This window comes from Rhineura floridana, chromosome 2, assembly GCF_030035675.1.
Source record: "Rhineura floridana isolate rRhiFlo1 chromosome 2, rRhiFlo1.hap2, whole genome shotgun sequence".
NCBI lineage: Eukaryota > Metazoa > Chordata > Lepidosauria > Squamata > Rhineuridae > Rhineura > Rhineura floridana.
In genome coordinates this window covers 53560832-53587141 of record NC_084481.1, presented here as the reverse complement: position 1 = coordinate 53587141, position 26310 = coordinate 53560832, and the positions used below count along the sequence as shown (strand labels likewise).

Here is a 26310-nt window from a genome sequence, read left to right as displayed (position 1 = left end):
TTATAGACAGGCTATAACATTAATTGGACCATTGGTCTCACCTGAAGGGTGATTTTCCTATGAGGACGGACATCACAACGGGTTTTAGCTCCACCTATCGTGCGAAGGCAAGAATGTCTTTGAAGTCAAGACTAGGAGTGTCAGGCCCCTCCCACTCTCCAGTTCATTCGCAGCGAGTCTAAGGAGAGATATCTAAAAATACAAGAACAAGGCCAACAGGCCTGGCAGCAGGAAAATAACACAATAGTACCATGCATAGTACCATGACTCCAACATAGCAGTATAACCGAACTAGAAGTCTTGATTTCACTTTTAAATTTAAATATAATAGCGTAACAGTAATATAGAACACATTAGAAAATATATAGTCATCCTCCAACTGGGAGGGTCGTGATGTCCGTCCTCATAGGAAAATCACCCTTCAGGTGAGACCAATGGTCCATTTTCCCTATGAGTCCGGCCATCACAACGGGATGTACCCCAGCAGCCCAAACAGGGAGGGACCACCCACGTGTTAATCGTCATTAAGAACCTGTTGCAACACTCGTCTGCCAAAAGAAGCGTCAGCAGAGGCATAGCGATCAATTTTATAATGCCTTATAAACGAGTGTGGGGTAGACCAGACAGCAGCCCTACAAATATCGGCAACAGGAGCATTAGTGGCAAAAGCAGCCGAAGTGGCAGCTGACCTGGTAGAATGAGCCGTTATACTAGCTGGAACTGACAGCTTCAGAGACTCATATGCTAAAGTAATACATGCCCTTAACCAACGGGATAAGGTAGGATTGGAAACTTTATGCCCCATAGACCTTGGATGAAAGGATACAAACAGAGACTCAGTTCGTCGTATATCCTGGGTCCTAGACAGGTAGGTCTTGAGAGCCCTCCGGACATCCAACGAATGCCAAGCCTTCTCGAGAGAATGGGTAGGATTCGGGCAAAAGGAAGGCAAAACAATGTCCTGGTTGCAATGGAACACTGAATCAACCTTGGGACGGAAGGAAGGATCAGTTTTCAGTACAACAGAGTACTTATGGAAGACGCAGAGATGGCGAGCGGAAGACAATGTGCCCAACTCCGAAACTCGTCTAGCAGATGTGATTGCGATCAGGAACAAGACTTTGAAGGACAGTATACGAAGAGGCACAGTCCTGATGGGTTCAAACGGAGAGCGTTGCAAAGCCTGCAGAACCTTTGGCAAACTCCATGAGGGAAACCGATGGACAACAGCCGGAGAGCGTAGGGCGACTCCCCTCAAAAAACGTTTGATGAACGGATGTGAGGAAATATGATCTCCAGGAGAGGACACTGAGAGAATGGACGACAGAGTGGACGCATGTCGACGTAGAGTGTTGGGTCGAAGTCCCATCATAAAGCCGCTATGGAGAAATTGGAGCACCTGATGCACAGTGGCCTGAGATGGATCATGGTGGTGGGACTGACACCACTTGGAGAAAGCCACCCAGGTATGTTGATAAATACGGGTGGTAGATGGTCTTCTCGAGGCCAAAATAATATCAATCACCGCGTCAGACAGTCCAGCTGACCTCAAATGTCCCCGTTCAAATGCCACACTGTTAGATTGAACCAAGTAGGGTCCTGGTGTAGTACTGGACCCTGGGATAGGTCTGGCCTTACTGGAAGTGTCCAAGGATCCATCATTGACATTGCCAGAAGATCTGAGAACCACGGACGGCGTGGCCAAAATGGTGCTATCAGAACCAGCTGTGCCCTTTCGGTTCGCGCCTTCCTCAAGGTTTTGGCTAACAATGGTATGGGAGGAAAGGTGTACAATAGACCGTCTGGCCACGGTGTTGTCAGAGCATCCACTGCTTCTGCTGTTGAGTCCAGGTATCGGGCAAAGTACCTGGGAAGCTGGTAATTGCGACCGGAGGCAAACAGGTCGAATGATAGGGCGCCGAACCGACACTGGAGACGATGGAAAATGGCTGGATGAAGTTTCCATTCTCCCGGAAAGACCTGTTGTCTGCTGAGCCAGTCTGCTGTCACATTCCAAATCCCTCTGAGGTGCTCTGCTTTCAGGGATTGTAGATGTTGTTCTGCCCAGACAAAGATGAGGGAGGCTAAGTCCAACAGGGGACGAGACCTGGTGCCCCCCTATCTGTTCAAATGTGATTTTACACACGTGTTGTCTGTTCGAATGAGCACACGATGCAAAGGGAACAGAGACTGAAAATGACATAGAGCTAAGTGGACAGCCTTTAGTTCCAGCCAGTTGATGCTTTGGGATTGCTCTGTGTTGGACCAAACCCCCTGAACGTACTGGGAGTTGCAGTGGGCTCCCCAACCTATGAGGCTGGCATCTGTGGTTACAACGGTTCTGCGGGGTTCTCTGAACGACGTGCCCTTGGAGAGGTGTTGAACCTTGGTCCACCAGCGGAAGGAGAGGCGCAGTGCGGAGCTCAAGCGAACTTTGCGATGGTTGGAGCTGGCAATGTCTTTTTGAAAAGGCAACAGAATCCATTGAAGGGGCCGAGTGTGGGCTCGAGCCCATGGCACGATGTGGATTGTAGATATAAACATCCCGAGCGCTCTGGCGAGAAGCATGACGTCTGCGGATGTTTGTTGCATCAGGGACCTTGCGATGCTTGTGATGGCAGTGATGCGATCTAGAGCCAAGAAGACCATTGCCTGCAGGGTGTCCAACATTGCCCCTAGATGTAGTAGGCGTTGGGTTGGTTGGAGATGGCTTTTGTCGAAGTTGACAAGCCAGCCGTAGGCCGGCAAAACATTGAGGGTGATCATTAAATGATGATGAGCCAGTTCCTCCGACTTGGCCCTTATTAGCAAATCATCCAGATATGGGTAGATATGAACCCCTTGGGTCCGGAGGTAAGCCACTAGGATGAGTAGCACCTTGGTAAACACTCTTGGAGCAGAGGAGAGGCCGTATGGCATCGCTGTATATTGAAAATGCTGGTGGCCAAAAGCAAACCGAAGAAACTTTCTGTGGGCTATGCAAATAGGCACATGGAGATACACTTCCTTAAGGTCGATAGAAGCCAGGAAGTCTCCTTCATGCAGACTCTCCGTAATGGAGTGGAGTGATTCCATTTTGAACCTGCGGTATGTTACAAAACGGTTGACAAACTTGAGGTCCAATACCGCCCTCCATGATAAATCTTGTTTTGGCACAGCAAATAGGAGGGAGTACACCCCTTCCGACCTCTCAGTTGTGGGGACTGGCTCTATCGCCGCTATGTCCAAGAGGTGGTGTATAGCTGTCTGCATAATGTTGTGCCTGGCTGGTGCCCTTGGGCAAGGAGACGGGTGGAATCTGTCTGATGGGGTTGCCCAGAACTCTATGGTATAACCATAACTGAAAAGGTCCCTGATCCAGGAGACCGTAGTAAGGCGCAGCCATCGATCTCCAAAATGAAGTAATCTGCCACCTATGGGGAGGGCGTTAAGACTACTTGCGTAGGCGAGGACCTTCCTTATATGAGGACGATGAGTTGCCCCTGCGCCCTTGGTACTGACCTCTGCCCTGGAAGCATCAGTTCCAGGAGCCCCTGAATGCGTTGGGGTCATAGGGTCTGAAGTCGCGGCCTCGTCCTCCTGGCCGCGTTCCTCGAAAGGGCTGGTTAGAACGGAAGGAAGGGAATCGCCTGAAAGGCCTGTGGTCGCTGTTCTTGACTGTGGCCAGAACCGGTTTGTGGGCATCTTTTGGATCAACCAGCACTGCCTTTAGAGCTTCCTCGCCGAAGAGGAGAGATCCGGAGTAAGGAGCCCTGGATAGATTCAATCTGGCCGCTGAATCAGCTTGCCAGTGGCGAAGCCAGAGGGTGCGACGAGCGACTATTTGAGCCGTCATGGCTCGTGCCCCTAATTGAGTGGCATCCAAAGGGGTATCGGCCACAAAAGCTGCTGTCTTACGCAATTTCAATAGTGCTCTTCTGAGGGTGACAGGATCAGGGTTAGCATCCTCTAGAAGGTCATCCAGCCACATCATAGTTGCTCTGGAGAAGATGGAGGCTGAAGCGGAGGCACGCATGGCTAGGGCAGTGGCCTCGTGATTCTTGCGGAGGGCGAAGTCTATTTGTCGCTCAGTAGTGTCTTTTAGGTGGGATTCCCCTTCCCTGGGCAAAAGCGATCGTGAAACGAGGCGAGCGATTGGTTCATCTATGCCAGGGACATCTAACTTGGTGGCAAAGTCCGGGGCTAGGGCGTAAAGTCTGTCAGCCAGGTTCTTAAAGCGTCGAGCTTTGAGTGGATGGGCCCATTCTTCATAGGCTAGTTTGGTAATTAGGTCCGGCACCGGGATGTAGTGTTCAGTAGGTGCAGGGGATTTGAGGACCTTGGCCCCTTTGATAGCTGGGGCGGGCGAAGTTGAAGGCGCAGTCTGGAGACCAAGGGTATTAACTACCCTGCGTGCTAGCGGCTGATAGTCTGAGGTATTAAACAAGCGATACGATGTATCCTCCTCATGATCTGAATAGTCGCTCCAGTCGTCTCCTTCAACATGGTCAGTGAAGGTTGACTCCTCCGCATACGAGGCTTCGTCCGTACATATGCCTCTGGCTACATCAAAGGGATCTGGTGAACCGGAAGAATGAGCTTCATGGCACGCACGTTGGACCATGTTAAGAGGAGGTATGGCAGGAACTTGTGGTAGTGACTGCATTTGGGTGAAAAGTGCCAGCATGGCTTGAAGTTGGGGGAGGAAATCAGGAGACAGCTGCAGACCGGATGTGGCAGATGTATGTGCCTGAGGGACTATTGGAACAGATGTTTGGGGTGGTAAAATGGAGGGAGGTTCGTTAGGCAAACACGGGGGAAAGCCAACAAACTCTTCCTCGTCAGAGGCAGCAGCAGGGGAATGGAGAATATCGCTTATGTGTGCCTGTGCTATGGTGGTGGTTGGCACAGAGACATAACGTGGGCGCTTTGGTTTACTATGGCTGGAAAGATGTTTTGTCTTAGCCAGTGCTTTGGTATGTCTGGTCTTAGTCGTGTTAGGATGTTGTGGCTTGGCTGATTGTGGCATGCCTGGCTGATCTGGCACCATATGGGTTGATGGCCACATGCCTGGCTGTTCTGCCATCTTATATTAACTTGGGTGCAGTACACTGCCACGGAGGGGGCAGAATGTAAAGACCCGAACTGGCACAGCGTACTACCACGGAGGGGGTAGGATACACTGGCAGATGGCGAAGTGCACTGCCACAGAGGGGGCAGAATGCACTGAGATATCAGCGTTAATGTAATATAGGCTGTTTTAGAGTTGGTACACTCAGATTATTGCTGTAGGCTGGGTTTCAGGTTTGGTTCACGACCTCAGAGGGGGCAGGACCAATATAAATCAGATTTAGTACAAATCAGGCACTAAGAGTAAAGCTCCAGCCTTGATAATACAATCCAGCCACTAGGATTAAGGCTCCAGCCTTGAGAATACAATCCAGCCACTAGGATTAAAGCTCCAGCCTTGATAAAATAATCCAGCCCACTAGGATTGGAGCTCCAGCCTTGATAATATAATCCAGCCACTAGGATTATAGCCACAGTAAAATAGTGTGAAAATCAGCCCTGTGTAAGTCTGTCTGCAGCACGTATACAACACACATACGGATAGATAGCCTGCAAGGGAGGTATCCGATGGTTAATAAGGGTAACAAAAAAGGCGGGAAATTTAAATTCAAAAAATGGCGCCCGGAAAAAAAGAGCGGGAAAAAATGACGGAGAGAGAAGCAATGGCGGCCGTCTGGAAGCGAACTGGGGGAAGGTCTGCCCAGCGCTGTCTCGCAGGAGGAACCGCGGGGCCGAAAACCGCAGTAGAGGCTCTAAAAAACCCCCAGGAGGGAACAGTGCAGTAAGGGAAAAGCAGCAGTTGCCACAGAGAGAGCCGCCGTCGCCGTCTGCAAAGCCCTTCACAGTGGAAAATTAAAGCCACGTAGCGAGGGTGAGCTGAGGTAAAGGGTAACGGAACTAATGGAGTAGCCGCAGCCACAGGTTACAGGGGGAGAAAAACGGACCCAGGCAGGCTAAATTGAGTGACGGGGGAACGGCGGGAGCTGCAGCCGCAAGCTCCCGCTGAGATCGGAAGAGCCGCAGCCGCGGCAACAAAGCCGGGGGGGGGGGAAGCTCAACAACGATCAAAAACAAAGAGAACCGCAGCCGCGGTCTCTGAGGGAGCCCCCAGACACTGGATGCAACAGAGCCGGGGGGGGATCTCAAAAAACGGCCAAAAAACAAGAGAACCGCAGCCGCGGTCTCAGAGGGAGCCCCCAGTCAAGAAAGGAAAGTAAATTGAAATGAATAGCTCAGCGTTAGGAAAATAGTGAAGAGAGTCGCAGCCGCGGTCTCTGTGGGGACCCTCAGTGAGCTACACACAAAACAGAAAAAAGGAAGGATTTGAAGACAAATACACAAACAAATATGAGAGACTTAGCTCAGTGCTATGCTATAATTCCAATCTTGTTCGTACGAAGGCAAGAATGAACTGGAGAGTGGGAGGGGCCTGACGCTCCTAGTCTTGACTTCAAAGACATTCTTGCCTTCGCACGATAGGTGGAGCTAAAACCCGTTGTGATGGCCGGACTCATAGGGAAAATTGAGAAAGTCTAGCCATTTATCTTTGTTTTTTTAAAAAAATAACAAAAAAGGCCTGAAATAGCATTGTTAGTGAAAAAGTCAGGTGCTCTTTCTTTCTTAGCTCTGAATGTTCCAAGGTCATAGTACATAGCTTACTGATAATGCATAGACCAGGGGTGAGGAACTTTTGGCCCTCCAGGTGCTGTTGGAGTAGAACCGCAATAACCTCCTGGCACCAGGGTCACTACCACGTACTGGGAGGGATGAGACAGTGGCATGGCTGGAGCAGCACACCCGCATAGACCTGACTAGTCACCACTTCACCCCTCCCAGTAAGTGACTGATTTTTCTCCCCCCCCCCCAATATTATTATGACTCAGAAGTATCCAATGACACCAACTGATAGTAGATTCAGGATAAACTAAGGGAAAGTCAACAGGACATACAGAAATGATGTACAGATTTACAGGATTGCACTGTAAAATCCCCACAGCTATATAGATAACTCTGTGCCTATTCACAAATATGATTCCTGCTTATTTTCTTCAAATAATGAAGTACAACTGTGTGAAGAAACACTAGTATGACCTGTGAGGCAACTTGGAGGCAGCTGCATGATTCCCAAGACTACAGCTTGGAGTAGGGAGAGAGACTACAGTAATGGAAATGACTGCCAGCTATTACACAATTATCTGTGTAGTCATGTAGACCCTATGGAGGAAATAAGTGGGGTGCTTTCAGGCATATAAAAATATTCAGCATTATGACCACAGGAATACAGAAAGAACTTTAAATAGGAATTGCTTACTCATCATCCTGCACAAATGGTGGGCTTCATCAGACTTCATTCCATTCCATCTGTCTTTTGTTATCATGAATGAATAACAACTGTTTTGAAATGCTATCCATGGGGTATTCTTAATCTTGTGTGGACATTTAATAGATTCAAATACTTCGGGTTTTTCAGTTTCATCTGGAAAAAAGTTTAAACTCCTTTTAAGGCACTATGTGATACCTAGAGTACATTCAAATAAAAATTAGTTGGCCTCGGATGCACCTTGGATCAACTGAGTATTATAAGGTAATATTTTTGCCACCAGCTTCAGCATGGTTGTCAATACTATCTTAGGCAGTTTTAAAATTTTTGGTTTTCCATGGAAATTCAGTGAGTTCTTTTTTGAATATTACAGATGAAACATATTGGAAAAAGCAAGAACAAGCACTCCCACTTCCCTTTCTGTATATTTTAACATCTGAGGTGGCTCTAAAAATGTCTGGAATAGTATCAACTTATAAATGAACTGGATCTCTCTCCCCCCAAAAAAACTTCACTGAGTACATCTGCCTAGCTTTATCCCCAAACATCCAGTTCTCCCCATGCCACTTCAACTCTAGCCTAATGAGTGATCACCAATGTATGGCCATTCTGATGATTGCAGTGGAACTGAAAACCCTGCTTTGGTAAGTTTTCAGCCTTGACAGGTCATAAACACAATAGTAATAAAATATACAAAATTATTAGTGCAGTTTTCCTCACTCATATTCATACCTCTCACTCATCTCAGTTTGCAAAATGTTAGTGTTAAGTGGCTCAACAAACCCTGTTTTTCAAATTAGATGACTGTAAGTTATAATCCTCTATGATATGGGTCAGTCTGATAAAAAAGGTTAGACAACCTTCTTTTGAGGAGTTAGACTAAGTAGAAAATCTTGATGTCATTCCCTGCAATGTATCAATCCACAGGTTGTGCATGCTTCCTCCCCGTCTCTCTCCAGAACAATGTCCTTGTACCAGTCCTGTATAATGTTCTTGGGTGATTTGCCTGAGCTGCTCTGTGTGACCAGACTGTGGACTGCCCCTTGAACTTGGTGTTGCCGGTACCCTTGCCTGAACTACATATCAGCCATTCCACCAATTTATCTTTGCTGGTAATGTGTTCTGCCAGTGTATTTGTTGTGGTGATGGCATTTCTGATGTTCTACCAGCATCAGCGCCAGATGCGAGGGAAGCTTGCCACGCTTGCCGCCGCCACCGGCGGTCCTTCCCCAGGCTCGCTTCTGGGCTTCTCCTCCTCCCTGCTGCGGCAATGTCGTCCATCCTGCCCTTCACGCTGCCCATTGTCAAGCGGCTGCTGGGCTGGAAGAAAGGCGAGCAGAACGGGCAGGAGAAGTGGTGCGAGAAGGCAGTCAAGAGCCTGGTGAAGAAGCTCAAGAAGACCGGGCAGCTGGACGAACTGGAGAAGGCCATCACCACCCAGAGCATCAACACCAAGTGCATCACCATCCCCAGGTAGCGGCCTCCTTTCGGCTTGCATCCAATGACTGAGTTTGGCTTAGAAACAGAAGTCTCAAAAATGGGGTCCAATCCCAACAGTCTGCTGGGACTGGAACAGAGTAAACTGTGTTTGAGAGAGACTCTAAGCATGGAATATTGTGTGCTGGCAAAGACAGAGAGTGATCCATTTTAAATTCACTTGTTCAAAAATTTTCTTGGACATTTGTTTTTCTTAATAATGTTATTTGTTATTTAAATTTTTTGTAAATTGTACTGCTTTTATTGATGTATTTTTATACTTGTGTTCATTTTTCTTTGTAAGCCACCTTGAGGGCCTTTGGCCAAGAGGTGGGGTATAAATAATAATAATAATTAAAAAAAAAACTCCCCATCCCTTCTTTTATTTGCTTTAAGCTGCGGGATGGTATTCAACCAACTTTCAGCACTAGTACAACAGGAGTTCCCCCCTTTCCTTCCCCTGCACATGCCCTGTAGTGTCCCAAAATCTGGCAGAACCTCTGGTACAGATTTAAGGGTATGTGCAGGGGAGTTCAGATGGAGATCATTCTGTCACTCCAGAAATCCTTGTGCTGAAAGAATGATTGCCTTAATGCTACATTGAATACAGCCCATAGTTTTGTATTACTTGCACACTGACTCCATTACTTGCACACTGTGATTAACACCACATTTACTCATATCCATGGTATGTAAGCCAAATTCTAATTGATAATGCAGCAGTGATTAGTGCTAACCATGGTTACTATCAGCACTTATGCAGCTCTAAACCAGCCTTTCCCAACCAGTGGGCCACCAGATGTTGTTGGACCACAACTCCCATCAGCCTCAGCCAGCATTGCCAATGGTCAGGAAAGATGGGAATTGTGGTCCAACAACATCTGGTGGCCCACTAGTTGGGAAAGGCTACTCTAAACCATAGATTAATGCTGAAAAACAGACAAAGGAGTGACGGACAGAATTCCTTTTGGAGAGGGGAGAGTGCACATTCCTGAGGTTTATTCTCAGTTTACAAACCATGGTTTTCAGGGAGCCAGAAGTTATTATTGTACTGGATATGAATAATACCCTTGGACATTTTAAATATGCACAGATGCCAAATATTGCGCTTGTTAGTTTTATAGAATGTAAAGCAATGTTTTCATTTGTTTCTTTTAGGTATCTAAAAGCATTCTCAAAGCAGTAGTATAAACTGTAAGTAGTAATGAAGATACTTACTTCTTGGTAGGTAGCAAATTGTGCCTGGTTTTTCTGTGGAGCAATCGGACGTTTTCCAAAATCCATCACTATCCAAATACACACATTCATCAACTAAATCTTCATCTTCTTTGGACCATTGACTGAAACTAACATGTTTTCTGTCAGCCCAGTGATAATGAGTTCCATCCTAGCAGCATAACCATAAAGAAAGGTTAGCATTATAAAACTCAAACAAGACAAATAAAAACTCCTCCTCTGATCACCAGCATCTCCAAGTAGGGCTAGGAGAGACCCCTGCCTAAAACCCTGGAGAACCCTAAAAGCCTGGAGAGCTGCTGCCAGTCAGTATAGACAATACTGAGCTAGATGGAACCAAGATCCAACACAGTCTGAGATACCAATTACATCAAGCAAATGGGTAAAAGGAACTTTAAGCAGAATATATGAGATCTTAAGTGATTTGGAAACTTTAGGACATAATTATCCCATTAAATGGGAACAAGATATGTCAGTGATGATTCTTTTAGAAAAAAATGATCTGTATTTGGAAGGATATTCCATGTTTTATCATATGCATGAATGTTAAAGAAAAAAAGTATAAGTTAGCATCTCAGTGGTATATAGCACAAATTAGATAATATAAAACATACCCAGAATTTTCAGATTGCTGCTGGAGATGTAACACACCTGGGACAAACATATTTCATATTACACGGTCTTGCACTACAATTCAAATATTTTGGAATATGGCTGCATAAGAAGCTAAAAGTATATTGGGTTATGAGTTTTCCAAAGATCCAATGGTGATGCTGTTTGGCTATCTTAAAGACTGTGTTAATGATGAGGGATAAGGAGATGATCATTCTTTTGTTGACAGCAGCAAGAATGGTAATATGTCAGAACTAGAAAAACAGTGATCACCTTCCTATAGATGCTTGGCTTATAAAAATCTGGGATTTGGCATTCATGGTTAAACTAACAAACTTTATTAGGGTAAGAGAAGGTAGGCAATGTGAAAATCATTTTATAGTAAAGTGGAGTTTATTACTTCTTGGAACAATAGAGTGCACAACTCAGCAAATCCATATTTATTGTTGGGAGATATTTAACAATTCTAAATTATGAGTTAAGCGTGGCTGTCACAATTAAATTTATATCTGATAAAGTATTGGAATTGTATGGTTATACTAGTGTTCTATTTTCAAATGCTTTTGTATTTTGTCTAATAAAGACTGAATTATTTAATAAAAATGCTAAGCTACATGAACCAATGGTTTGACTCAGTATAAAGCAGTTTCCTATATTCAGTATGATTCAAGGGGTGGTACTAGTCTTTAATATAGGAAATCCAAGTTCTAAATAAATAAAAAAATAGCAACTTCTGGGGAGGTGAGGAGGGTCAGAATTGTGACCATGTCATGAAGCAAAGGGATGTTAAAATGATGCAAATTAAATGGGTTAACACCTCCCTCCAAAACTACTATTTACTGTGGGAGGGATGCTGCCACTGGCACCAATGCCAGCTTCCTTCCTGGGGCAAATCATGGAGTTGGAAGGAATCTTAAAGGTCATCTAGTCCAACCCCTGCTAGTGCAGGAAACTCACTATTGCAGTATCCCTGGCAGGTATGGCGGATGCCATTACAAATATTTAGAAGCAGATACAATATTTACATATTGTCTAGTTTCACCCTAAAATATATGATAAGCTCATGCTTGTATTTTAGTATTGTTTTGTTATTTATTGTATTTTTATGCTGTTTTATGTTCACCACCCAGAGAGCTATTGCTAGTCGGGCGGTATATAAATTTAATAAATAAATAAAAATAAATAAGAGGAAAGAGTGACCTACAAATAAAAGAAATATATAAAAAATTATTTTTCACTGTGGTGGTAATCAATGCTAATCCTACTCAGAGTAAACCCACTGAAGTTAACAGACATGACTAACAGCTTCATCAATCTCAATGGGTCTACTCTCAATAATACATAGTTGAATACAACTCATTGGGACTAACTTCTGAGTCCTACATGTGTAGGACCGTGCTGTAATATTCTTTAATTATTTTAGTTTTAATTATTGTTGGCCATACTTGCATCAATGGCCTCCAGATAGATTTTTACTCATTCTTGCAAATTAACATAGGTAAAATTTCACTATCCTTCAAACCTCAGAATTTGCTAAGCAACCTTTTTCAATAACAAAATCAATGTATTTGTATTGTCTTCAATACAGCAATTCTAACAGCCGTATAATGGTACGTATAACAACTACCGCCCAATTAGTTTGCTGGACGTTGGGGCCAAGCTCTATGCCAAATGTCTTCTGCTTAAATTAGAACAGTGGGAGGTGGCTAATCAGGTCATCTTTCCTGAACAAGCTGGCTTTCGGAAAGAGCAAAGCACAATTGATCATTGTCTATCTCTTTACCTCATAGCCAAACAGAGTGTGCGTGGCCCGACGAAACATCTGTACATGGCTTTTGTTGATCTGGCAGCCGCCTTTGATTCTATAGATAGGCCACGGTTGTGGACAAAATTGATAAAATCTAATATCGACAGACGGCTTCTGTTCCTAATAAAGGCGCTATATTCTAACAATACCGCGAGAGTCAGGGTAGGCAGCTCAGGCTCACTATCAGACCCCTTTAAAGTCAACAAGCAGGTAAAACAAGGCTGCCTCCTAGCACCAATTCTTTTCAACCTCTATATAAACGACATTGTCACAGAGCTCGCCAAAATTGCTGCCCTAAGAGCATGTGGAGCTATTCTCAATTTCTCCCGCACAGCAGGGGGTGACCTTGTTATCCCTGCATTGAAAATCTTCCAGAGCAAGGTTCTTTCCCAGACACTATATGGAGCCGCAGTTTGGGGTTGGGAGGATTCTCACTTGCATAGCCTAGAGGCTGTCCAAAACAGTTTTTTGAAAAGACTTTTGTTATTACCAGCTGGCACCCCAGTGGCTCTATTGCGTGCTGAGGTGGGTTTCCCTCCTATAAAAGCACGGATTCACCTCGCCCTGCTAAACTTTTGGAGTGCTATTAAAGATGCCCCAGACAGGCTAATTTTGAAAACTTGTGGATAATTTCTGGATCTCTAAACTTGCGTATATTCAGCAAATTTATCATATACCCCAGCAGGCCTTTTTATCCCATGCAAACAGGGCCAGACTTAGAGAGGCCATTTTCCAGCATAGTGCTCAGCTAAACAGTCCTGTAATAACAAACTCCAGATTCTCTAAGTGGTTCGGAGCTTTTAAACATGACCACTCGAGGGCAAGTTATCTGGCCCAACTGTTAATGACAAAACTCAGGCAGGCATTTATGGCCCTCAGATTTCAGACGATGCCGAGTGCAGTATTGTCCAGCCATTACAATCAGATCCCTAGGAGTCAGTGATATTGCATCTGTAGTGCTCCCATGGTGGAAGATCTGCCCCATTACCTGCTTGAGTGCCCTTTTTACCTCCATCCTCGGGCTAAATTTCTGAGTGGTTTGCTGGCCCGACACAGCCCTGCCCAGGTATACACCATTATCGTTTTTCTTCTTTCGGATATAGATCCAACGATCATGTACAGGGTTGCTCTCTTTGGCCTAGTGGCGCAGAAGCTAAGGACGAAGTATTTAGCAGAGCTGGAGCCAGCTTGCTAGTCGGCCATCAGGTCCCCAGGTTAGGGGTTGGCCAAAGATATGCAGAATCCAACTTTTATGCTGGAATATAGGATCCACCTCCAACGTTTTATCTTTTAGTTCCCTCTGGATTGCCCATTTTATATAATTTGTAAGACAGGGTATAACCAGGGGGCAATATGGCTTGTGTAACTGTTTTATTTCTGAGAGTGTGTTTTGAATGCATGTCTTGTGATGGCCTATGGCTATGCAATAAAGTTTTACCATATCATACCATATTAAATGATACCCAAGTTGTTGGTATAAATGACAGAATTTGAGTATTTGTTGAATCAGCTAGGTGGTTATATATGTCAATTAGTTTTGTGCACAATTACTTTTGCTGGTTAACCCTAGTGGTTCTTGAGAAAGTTGGGCATGCTTTGGTTCCCCCCATGATTTACGTGGGACTGAATGGACTTACTTTTCTAATGAATGTGTTGTGCTCTTTGTGTAAAAAAGCAACACAGATAATTTAGATCATTACGGTTTCAAAACATATTCATAGGGCATGTTGCCACCACAGACAAAAGAAGCAGTAGAAGGCTGGCATTTCACCCATATAACTTAAAATATCTCAGTAGGTTTTCCCACACCCCCTCATTCCAATGTCATGTTTGGAACGGGTTGAAAAGTAAGCCTTACATCATTGCTGGAGAGTCCAATCCACAGTGGGTAATTATAAAGGGCAGCCTGTGTAGCAAGAAAAGCCTGCTGGTATTGTTCTGTGATGCTAACCAGCTGCAAATTATTCTGCAGGCACTCCTGTTGTGCATCATACCATGTCAAGTTCTTCAGAATTACGGTGTACGTGACATTTAGATATTTCATGGTGACATTATGTACTTGCTGTGTCTGGTTTTCTACAGCGTCTAATGAAGAAACGAAACAGTTGAGCATGCAATATGTTATAATTCATCAAACAGTTTAATTTTTAGCAGCAACACTTCCCCTCAGTCATTGGGGGACTTTTGTTTTAAATTTTAAAGGCATTATACATAATCTCAGTGAGATGGTGAGATTAGGACTGCAATATTTAGTCGATCAATCACTTAGATAACCTATTAAAAGACACGATCAACTAAAATACAGCCCTTGATTAATCAATTTTTTTTAAAAAAAACTGCTAATATACATAAAAACTGCAGTTGACAAATGCCATTTTAAGAAACATTTCTCTCTGAGTATGAAAGTAAAATGTCTTCTAAAAGTAAATCTCCTGCGACATATGCACACATTGTCTAATAGCAAAGCCATTATGAATTTTTCAGTAAAAATATTTTTCTCAGATGCAATTTTCTGCAGATCAATCCATCAATTTTGGATACCTTGCTCTTCAGGTGACAAAGATCTCAGATCAGCTTACATAAAACCAGAATTATCAACAAAACCAGCAATCGGCACAATTACAGGGCAATCATATATACGTACTCTAAAGTAGGTCCCATTGAGTTCAGCAATATTCTTAGGCGAATCTAGAACCTTAAACATCTAACATTTTTAAACTGGACAACAGCCCTGGATAACATGATCACTCACTATGTTCTGGCTCAATCAATGTTAAAAGTGATCATAGGTTGGGTGTTTGTTTTTTTTAAAAAAGGACATGAATGCTCTTAAAATGGAGGCCATAGAAGATTTTTATCACACGAAAACTAAGGTAATTCAACTCGTGCTCGCCTTGTCAAAAGCAAAGCAAAGGGAGAGTTTTAATGGCTATACAAACATTACAGGCAGAATCCTTATTTCACTAAATGTTGCCCTATTTATAACAGGTTCTAAGGGTCGAAATGTAAAACCTACATGCAGAGAAGAGAAAGTGATAACCCCCAAACTCTGCACTAGGTTCATGTACCAGAAAGCTGTACTCAAGTGTGACTCCCTATCACATCATTTGGGGATGTGTGTTCCTCCATCACATCACACTTTGTGCTGTGGCAAACATCTAGTGGAACACTTGTATACCTTGAGTTGCCATGTAAAGTATGGAGATGCTCCATTACTTAGGAGACAAAGCTCATGTATTTTCACAACAGGTTTCTCTGGCTCATGAACATATGAACATTCATTAAGAATTCTCAGACTTACCTGAGTCCATTTGGCATATGGCCACAGACTGAATATCAGCACAAGAAGTGAAATTCCAAGTTCCAGCATATAGAGACTTGGGATTGTTGAGCAGAACACCACACTGGTTGTTCACCTCCTCATTAAACATCTAAAAAACACCAAAAAAAACCCAGAAGATAGAGTGGGAGCAGCTTATCAGCTGTTCTAGCATATTTCATAAAAAGAGGTGGAGAAAATCTAGCCTGTGGGCCAAATTTGGCCCAGAACGGGTCCCAACTTGGCCTGCTAGGCTGTTCCTCACAAACCACACCCACCTACCCCAAACCTGATGATGTATGCCAGGCATGGGGCAGGAACTGCCATGGCTACAGACAAAGAACTGGGAAACTTAAAGGGGAGTCCTCATTGTTGCTTTGCTGGAGCATGCCTTGTTCCAGTAGCACAAAGCGGTTTACATTGAAATCGCCTCTACAACAGAGCTTTTTTCGTGTTAGCAGCAGTTTCAATATAAACCACTTTGCAGTAGTTATCCCCACAGAAAGCAAGCTTGGGAAGCACTGAGCAGAGGGCTGGCAAAGTGCTTTCCAGCAGGCTTGAACTCACCTCCCATCAGCTGATGAGCGGTGAGTTCAAGCCCACTGGATTGACTGCACAGTCAGGTTTCCCACAGGAAACTGAATCATGGAGCCAATCCCTGCAGAAACCCATGGAAAAGTGCTTTACCAGCACTATACTTGGTGCCTCCCAATTGCTGAGCACAGGGCTTAGGAAAGACCATTGTGCTACTGTTCTCAAGTGCTGACAACCAGTTAACTGTCAGGTGCTTGGGAAGCACTGCGCAATGGTCTTTGACAGATGGGCAGGACAATCATCTGGCATAATAATGGCATCAGGTGACCAACAGCGGGGTGTTCCACTCATCTATCAAAGTTGGCCTGCAGGAGTCTGGGCAAATAAAAGGTTTCCCCTCGCTGCCGTAAAATATATTGAAGCACTATTTTAATCACTGATATGTAATTATAATGCTATTTAAGAATTATCCAAAGAAACAGTATATTGGTTGCATTCAGATATAACGCTAAAGCACAGTTTAGCATTACGTGAGCGAGCCTCAGGCTTGTCACTTCACTTGTACTTCTCATGTATCAATCTTTAACTGATCACAGTTTAGCATTATGATTAAATCCAGACAAACTATGAGATGGTGACCTGTGGTTGGGGTTTTTTCATCTACCCCATTGTCATGGACAGATCACCGCTTGCTGAAGTTTAGGCTCACAGCGACCCTTTCCCTCTGCAAGGGTGGGGGACCTATTAAATTGGTCCGCCCCCAGAGACTAATGGATCCTGAGGGTTTCCAAAGGGCTCTGGGGGATTTTCCGACTGAGAAGACTGGCGCTCCTGTCGAAGCCCTGGTTGAATTGTGGAATACGGAGATGACCCGGGCGGTTGACACGATTGCTCCCATGCGCCCCCTCCTATGTAGAGCTCATACAGCTCCATGGTATACCTCGGAGCTGAGAGTGATGAAGCAAGAGAGGAGGAGGCTTGAGTGCAGATGGAGGCGAACTCCCGACGAATGCAATTATGGCTTGGTAAGTGCCTGTTCTAAGCGGTATATAGTAGCGGTGAGGGCAGCAAAAAAGAGATATTTTGCTGCCACAATTAAGGCATCTCTCTCCCGCCCAGCGGAGCTCTTTAAAATTGTACGAGGGCTTTTACATTCTGGCCCTCGGGATATTATAGATTCATCTGTAGCCCGCTGTGATGAGTTCGCGAGGCACTTCCAGGATAAGATCGCATGCATTCGCCGGGACTTAGACTCCAATATTATGGCAGTGGGATCTAATGAAGCATCCAGAACACGGTCTTGTCCTTATTTATTGGATGAGTTTCAGTCTGTGCAGCTTGAGGATGTTGACAAGATCCTTGGACTGGTGCGGGCGACCACATCTGCGCTGGACCCTTGCCCCTCTTGGCTGGTGAAAGCTGGCAGGACTGGAACCGCCGGCTGGGCCAAGGAGATAATAAACACCTCTTTGAGAGAGGGAGTGGTCCCTGACTGCCTAAAAGAGGCGGTAGTGAGACCGCTCCTGAAGAAACCCTCTTTGGACCCAGATAACCTGAACAACTATAGACCTGTGGCGAATGTTCCGTTCTTGGGCAAGGTGCTGGAACGGGTGGTTGCCGGCCAGCTCCAGGGGCTCTTGGATGACACTGATTATCTTGATCCATTTCAATCCGGTTTTAGGCCCGGTTTTGGCACTGAAACAGCCTTGGTCGCCCTGTACGATGACCTTTGTCAGGAGAGGGACAGGGGGAGTGTGACTCTGTTGATTGGTCCCTTGGACCCACCTGAAGGGTGATTTTCACAGGTACGCCTGCCATCAGATTGGGTAGTACTGCCATCTAGCGTCCAAAGGCAAGAATGCACTAGAGTTAAAACCTGGGGCTCGAGCCCCTCCCACTCCAGTCTTCATGATGACGAGTCCGAAGTGGTAATCTGAAAGTAACCAAAGGGCAAAAGCCCCAGCAGCAAAGAAAATATACATAGCAAATATCATAGAACTTGCAACATAAGAACAGGTTTTAACTAAAGAAAATCAGACAGAGCACGAAGCACATAGATTGAACTATATACGAAATACTGAACCAATTTCCCCAGAAATCCCCCACAAGGGAGGGACGTGATGGCAGGCGTACCTGTGAAAATCACCCTTCAGGTGGGTCCAAGGGACCATTTTCCACAGGTAGCCTGCCATCAGATTGGGATGTACCAACGTAGCCCCCTAATAGGGAGGGATTCCTAGGAAGTTACAAATCAGAAATAACGTGTTGCAGGACACGTCTCCCGAAAGAGGCGTCAGCTGAAGCATAGCGATCAATCTTATAATGCTTCACAAAGGAGTTAGGGGTAGCCCATACCGCCGCTCTGCATATGTCTGTAAGAGGAGCATTAGTTAGGAAAGCCGCCGTAGTGGCAGCAGACCTGGTCGAATGGGCCGTGATGTTAGACGGCACTGGCAAATTAAGTGACTGATATGCAATAGAAATACAGGCTCGAAGCCAACAGGACAAAGTGGATTTGGACACCTTTTTTCCCAAAGATCTCGGATGAAAGGATACAAATAATGCGTCTGTCTGTCTAATATCCTGGGTGCGAGAGAGGTAAACTTTGAGCGCTCTCCTAACATCCAGCGAATGCCAGGCCTTTACGAGGGGATGGACCGGCTTTGGACAAAAGGATGGAAGTACAATGTCCTGGCTACTGTGGAACACTGAGTTGACCTTAGGACAGAACGAGGGATCCAGCCTCAGGACTACAGAGTCCTTATGGAATACGCAGAGATGACGGGCCGATGACAGGGCCTGTAACTCCGAAATCTGCCTCGCTGAAGTGATAGCCACGAGGAAAAGGACTTTAAAAGACAACAGTCTTAGAGGCACTGAGGCAAGAGGCTCAAATGGAGGTTGCTGTAATGCCTGCAAAACTTTGGAGAGGTTCTAGGATGGAAAGTGGTGACGTACCGCTGGAGAGAGGTGGGTAGCTCCTCTTAAGAAGCGTTTGATGAGCGGGTGAGTGCCTAGGGGTGCTGCCGATGAAGAAACAGACAGAATTGAGGAGATGGTGGAGGACTGTCTACGCAGGGTGTTCGGTCTGAGTCCCAATGTCATGCCTCTGTGTAGGAACTGTAGAATGTGCTGTACAGTGGCTTAGGGTGCTGAAAAACCTTTAGAAGTGCACCAGCTGGAAAAAGTACGCCAAGTACTCTGATAGATTCGAGTAGTTGACGGACGCCGAGATGCTAAAATAGTGTTTATGACCCCTTGAGACAGACCAGCAGAGATCAACTGTGTCCGCTCAAAAGCCAGGCTGTCAGTCTCAGCCAGTTCGGGTCCGGATGACAAACTGGTCCTTGGGAGAGAAGATCCGGCCTGATTGGAAGAGTCCAGGGAGCCGCCATTGACATCGAGAGGAGGTCCGAAAACCAGGGTCTGCGAGGCCAGTAGGGTGCTATGAGTAAAATCCGTGTCCGTTCGAGTCGGAGTTTTGTCAATGTCCTGCCTAGGAGTGATATAGGCGGGAAGGCATAAAGGAGCCCGTGTGGCCATGGTGTCGTCAGCGCATCCACTGCTTCCACCGTTGTCTCTAGGTACCTTGAGAAGTAACGAGGCAGTTGGCAGTTTTGGCTGGAGGCGAAGAGATCCAGTGAGAGGGGGCCAAACCGCCGCTGAAGGAGGGTGAACACAGCTGGATGAAGTTTCCATTCTCCCGGATGGATCGTTTGCCTGCTGAGCCAGTCGGCTGTAACATTTAGCGTGCCGCTGAGGTGTTCTGCTCGTAATGACAGGAGATGGGACTCGGCCCAGTTGAAGAGTCGTGTCGCTTCCTCCTGTAGAGCCCTGGACCTTGTGCCTCCTTGTCTGTTGATGTGAGATTTCACGCAAACATTGTCCGTGCGAATTAGGACGTGTTGTAGAGCGAATAGTGGCTGGAAGTGTCTTAGAGCGAGATGAGCAGCCCTGAGCTCCAGCCAGTTGATGTTGTAACTTAGTTCCTGGGTTGACCACACGCCTTGGACAAAGGTGGAGTTGCAATGGGCTCCCCAGCTGGACAGACTGGCATCCGTGGTGATTAGGACTCTGGTTGGGTCCCTGAACGGTGTCCCCTTGGTAAGGGAAGTTGTGGATACCCACCAGCTGAATGATTGCGTCAGAGATTGGCCCAGAGGAATTACGCGATGGTTGGACTTGGAGATGTCCGCTTGAAAGGGTAGGAGAGCCCATTGTAAAGGTCTGGAATGATGTCGGGCCCACGGAACGATGTGGATGGTGGAGATCATTGCCCCGAGAAACTGGGCCAGAAACATGACATCTGCTGTGGGGTGATGTAGAAGTAAGTTTGCCATGGCTGTGATGGAAGCAAGGACATGGCTAGGGATGTGTCCAGTATTGCCCCTAAGTGCTGGAGGCGCTGAGTTGGTTGTAGATGACTCTTTTCCGCATTGATCAGCCAGCCGTGAGAGTGTAGTGCCTCTAGGGTGAACTGGATCTGCCTGTTGGCGAAGTCCCGGGAGCCTGCTCGGAGGAGGAGGTCGTCGAGATAAGCATAAATATGGACCCCCTGGAGGCGGAGATACGCCAGCATGGTGGCCATCACTTTGGTGAAGACTCGGGGGGCTGAGGAGAGGCCGAATGGAAGGGCCCGGTATTGAAAATGGAGGTGGCCTAGTGCAAATCTCAGGAACCGTCTGTGACCCGGGCAAATTGGGATGTGTAAGTAAGCGTCCTTCAGGTCGATGGATGCGATAAAGTCCCCTTGTTGTAGAGCCTCTACAATAGACGCCAGAGATTCCATCTTGAAGTGGCGGTATTTGACGAAGCGGTTGAGGCCCTTGAGGTCTAAGACCGCCCTCCATGAGGAGTCTTGCTTGGGAACCGTAAAGAGGACGGAGTACACGCCTTGTAGCCGTTCGGATGGGGGAACAGGCTCTATAGCGGCTATCTCTAGTAGATGTCGTAGTGCGTCCTGCATGATCTTTTTGCGTGCCCTGGAGACGGGGGAGATGCAAAATTTGTCCGGTGGTGTCCGCCAAAATTCTATATTGTAGCCCTGGGTGAAGAGAAGTCTGACCCAGGAGATGTTTGTCAAGTTTAGCCAGATGCTGGAGAAGGAGAGTCTGCCTCCAATGGGGATGGAGTCAGAACTGCCTGCGTTGACGGTTTCCTCTGCCATATGCCTGCCTGCTCTGGTATTGGCCCCTGTATTGTGATCGTTGTCTGGACCAGGGTGCCTTGAAGGGACGGAAATTTGTAGGCCTGGTGTCCCGTCCTCGTCCACCAGGTCGTCCTCTCCGAAAGGGTTGGAAGGAACGGTAAGGGGTAAACCGTCGTCTGGGTCTGCGGTCGTCTCTTTTGGCCGTAGCTAGTGCAGGTTTACGATTGTCCTTGGGGTCGACAAGGACTTGCTTTGAGAGCGTCCTCGACGAAGAGCATATTTCCCAAGTATGGAGCTAAGGATAAGTTGGTTCTGGCAGTTGAGTCGGCGTCCCAATGTTGGAGCCATAGAGTACGATGAGCTACAATTTCGGCTGCAAGGGCGCGTGCACCGTGATGGGAAGTGTCTAACGTGGTGTCGGCCACAAAGGCAGCAGCCTTGTGTATCTTGAGGATACCTTTCCTTAGTTTGGCGGGATCCGGGTTGGGTTCGTCAAGGATATCCTCTAACCACATCATGGAAGCCCGTGAGAAGATAGAGGCAGTAGAAGAGGCCCGGATGGAATGAGTGGAGGCCTCATGGATCTTACGGAAGACAAAGTCAAGCCTCCTCTCATAGGGGTCCTTGAACAGTGATTCGCCTTCCTTTGGAAGGAGAGAACGGGATACAAGATTGGAAATAGGTTGGTCCACCCCCGGGACGTTCAGAAAGGACATGGATTCCGGGTCCAGGGTATAGAGCTTGTTGGCTAAGGAGGAGGAACGACGTGGACGAAGGGGACGGGCCCATTCTTCTCTGGTCAGTTTTTTAATGGGGTCTGGCACGGGAATGAAGTGCTGCACTGATCTGGGGGACTTGAGAACTCTGGCACCCTTGACAGGAGGGACAACCGGTTGAATAAGTTCTGGTTGAATGCCAAGAGTGTCCAAGACTCTACGTGACAGACGAGAGAAATCCGCCGGGTCAAACAGGCGATAGATCTCTTCCTCCTGGTCAGATTCCCCACTCCATTCATCCAGGTCAGAATGAAAAACGTTCATGTAGTCAGCAGACTGAGATTGTTCTACATCCAATCTACCCCTGACCACCTCATATGGGTTAGGAGAGGGTAGTGGAGCATCAGTATTGTCACCGGGTTGTCTCGCAGAGCTGGGCTGTCATGAGGTTCCGGGCTGAGAAGACAAATGTAGAGTAGGCTGGGGATGGGATAGGCACCCCAGCAGCTCTCGTAGTTGTTGCAGGAAGTCAGGGGTCAACTGTATCCCTGGGGGAGTGGAAGAAGGTAGTGCCTGTTCCTGAAGAGGAATTTGAGGCTGCCCATGCGGAGTTTGAGGAGCTTGACAGGGGAATCCTTCAAACTCTTCCTCTGAAGACTCAGAAGGAGACTGGAAAAGTGCAGGAACGGCTGCATGGCGAGGTTTCTCTGGGAGTGATGATACGTAGCGTGCTCTCTTGGGCGCTCCGTGACCAGACAGGTGTTTAGTCTTTGCTTTTGCCTTGGCGTGTTTATGTTTAGCTGGCTGGCATGGGGATGGACGGCCTGCTTCAGGGGATATTGTCACCTCAGGGTTCAAATCCACCATGACAATCTCTGAATGATGCCCACAATGGGGAAGGAGCGGTAACAGAGCCAAGGTAAAAATAGTATAGGACAGACTAGAAACAGTATGACACGAGTGAGTACGCCCAGTACGAGAAAGGTAACAACTCGGGTAAGGTTGGCGCCAAGCTAACTACACGCACACAATGGGGAAGGTGCGAGACCACTAGTTACACTGCCAACTTGGCCTTGAGCTAAGTACACGCACACAATGGGGAAGGTGCGAGACCGCTAGTGACACTGCCAGAGAGGTAAGCTTTATTTAAAAATTGCAGTGTGGCCAAGGTTAGATACACGCACTCAATGGGGAAGGTGCGGTACCACCAAGGTGCACAGACTAGTCAATTGGATGTGCACCTACAAATATACACACACACAATGGGGAAGGTGTGGTATAACAGGGCTACTGGATGTGCACCTACAAATATACACACACACACTGGGGAAGGTGTGGTATAACAGGGCTACTGGAGGTGTACCTACGAATATACGCACACACAATGGGGCAAGTGTGGTATAACAGGGCTACTGGAGGTGCACCTACAAATATACACACACACACGAAGAGGAAGGTGTGGTATAACAGGGCTACCTGATGTATCTGAAGGGAATACTGATTAAGTGAATATAAATTTGATAACCGGAGACTACACAAGTCCCACAACAGGGCTACTTGCTGTGTCTGAGGGGAATACTGAATAGGTGAGTATATGTTTGTTAACAGGAGAGCACACTGCTAAAAAACAGGCGAGAGGGGTGATATCAGTAAGCGTAATTGAGCCCAAGCCGGGTTGAATGAACAGCAGGGCTGAGGGGCTTCTGTAAAAAAATAGAAGAAATTGCAATGGCGGCCGCCGAGGGAGCCGCAGCCGCAAGCTTCCCTAAGGACAGAAATAAATAACAATGGCAGCCGCGATATCGGGGTTGGCGGGAAAAACGGGAGCGCTACAAGAGGCTTCAGAACGGGCGGGGTGTCTACGAGGGAGCCGCAGCCGCAAGCTTCCCTATGTAGAGGCTAAAATATAGACTGAAATAAGGAGGGGGGAGACCGCAGCCGCGGAGCCCCCGCTAAACGAAAAAACAGCAACCGCTGCTGTTGGAGCCTAACAGCCGCGGAGCCCCCGCAAACACGAGAGAGCAGCAGCTGCTGCTGGAGGAGGCTGAGAAGGCTGAGTAATAAACGGCAAAAAGGGGGAGGGGGGGACCGCAGCCGCGGAGCCCCCGCTAAATGGGAAAGAGCAGCAGCCGCTGCTGGAGGAAGTTCTGAAAGCTGAGTAACAAACGGCAAAGAAAAAAGGGGGGGGAGGATCGCAGCCGCGGAGTCCCCGCTATATGTAAAAGCAGCAGCCGCTGCTGGTGAAGCCTCAGGGAAGAGCCCCGAAGAAATCAACAGGTAAAAAGATAAGAAGAGTAACAGAATGGAAATAAGACTTAGCCACGCTCTGTCTAAATTCAGATCTGCCTCGGACGGAGGCAAGAATGAAGACTGGAGTGGGAGGGGCTCGAGCCCCAGGTTTTAACTCTAGTGCATTCTTGCCTTCGGACGCTAGATGGCAGTACTACCCAATCTGATGGCAGGCTACCTGTGGAAAATATCCTTGATCTCTAAGCTGCTTTTGATACCATCAACCATGGTATCCTTCTGGGAAGACTCACGGAGTTGGGAGTTGGGGGTACTGCTTGGCAGTGGCTCCGCTCCTACTTGGTGGGTCGCCACCAGAAGGTAGTGCTTGGGGAACATTGCTCGATACCCTGGACCCTCCATTGTGGAGTCCCGTAGGGATCGGTCCTGTCTCCCATGCTTTTTAACATCTACATGAAGCTGCTGGGTGCGGTCATCAGGAGTTTTGGGGTGCGTTGCCATCAGTACGCTGATGACACGCAGCTCTATTTCTCCTTTTCATCTTCTTCAGGTGAGGCTGTTAACGTGCTAAACCGTTGCCTGGCCGCGATAATGGACTGGATGGGAGCTAACAGACTGAAGCTCAATCCAGACAAGACTGAGACGCTGTTGGTGAGTGCCTTCTCTGCCCAGATGGTGGATGTTTATCCTGTTCTTGATGGGGTTACACTCCCCTTGAAGGAACAGGTTCGTAGCTTGGGAGTTCTTTTCGATCCTTCCTTGTCTCTTGAGGCCCAGGTGGCCTCGGTGGCACGGAATGCTTTTTACCATCTTCGATTGGTAGCCCAGCTACGTCCCTATCTGGACAGTGATGACCTCGCCTCAGTTGTTCATGCTCTGGTAACGTCTAGATTGGACTACTGCAATGCGCTCTACGTTGGGCTGCCCTTGAAGACTGTTCAGAAACTACAGCTAGTCCAGAATGCAGCAGCCAGATTGCTGACGCGGACCAGAAGGTCCGCTCATATAACACCTGTTCTGGCCCGTCTGCACTGGCTTCCTATTTGTTTCCGGGCTAGATTCAAAGTGCTGGTTTTGACCTATAAAGCCATACACTGCATGAGACCGCAATACCTGGTGGAACGCCTCTCCCAATATGAACCTACCCGTACACTGCGCTCAACATCTAAGGCCCTCCTCCGAGTGCCATCCCATCGAGAAGCTCGGAGGGTGGTGACTAGAACTAGGGCCTTTTCAGTGGTGGCCCCCGAACTGTGGAACAGTTTTGCCGATGAGGTGCGCCTAGCGCCGACGCTACTATCTTTTCGGCGCCAGGTGAAAACCTTTTTATACTCCCAGGCATTTTAAAGTGTATTTTAACAGTATTTCACTATTATCTTGTATTTTGGACGTTGTTTGGTTCTTTTATTGTTTGTTTGTTTTTGGTTCTTGATTTATTGTATTTATTGTACTTATACACTGTGCTTGTTTTATCTTTTATGTACACTGCCCAGAGAGCCTTCGGGCTTAGGGCGGTATATAAATTAAATTAAATAAATAAATAAATTAGCCTTAACTGCAATTTGTTTACGGTACGGATACAGAACCTTTTAGCTATCAGAGGCCACTGGCCCAAGGAACAAAAAATCAGCATTATGTCCAAACTAGGCCACTGTGGTGTGAAATGATGCTAGAAAAATAATCCCTCCCCTCCCCCCCCCCCAAAGTAGATAGAGGATGTGTCTCCAAACAGGTCTTTGGCTCCCTAGGCCACTACTATGCTGTTAAAAAATAGCATATTCCTTATGCTGCTGTCATAATTATACTTGAAACAATATTGAGCCCAAGAAGATATCACAGAATGGT

At 46.8% G+C, this 26310-nt stretch overlaps 1 protein-coding gene across 1 annotated transcript in view; it reads right to left on the bottom strand.

Moving 5' to 3' along the window:
• LY75 (lymphocyte antigen 75) overlaps window positions 1–26310 on the bottom strand; it is a 113634-nt gene that overhangs the window by 23719 nt on the left and 63605 nt on the right. Inside the window, exons 24-27 of the mRNA XM_061608667.1 lie at window positions 15802–15931; window positions 14359–14585; window positions 10064–10232; window positions 7361–7525 (exon numbers count right to left, since the gene is read on the bottom strand). Coding sequence (XP_061464651.1) covers window positions 7361–7525; window positions 10064–10232; window positions 14359–14585; window positions 15802–15931 — 691 coding nt within the window. The remainder of the gene's footprint in view (window positions 1–7360; window positions 7526–10063; window positions 10233–14358; window positions 14586–15801; window positions 15932–26310) is intronic.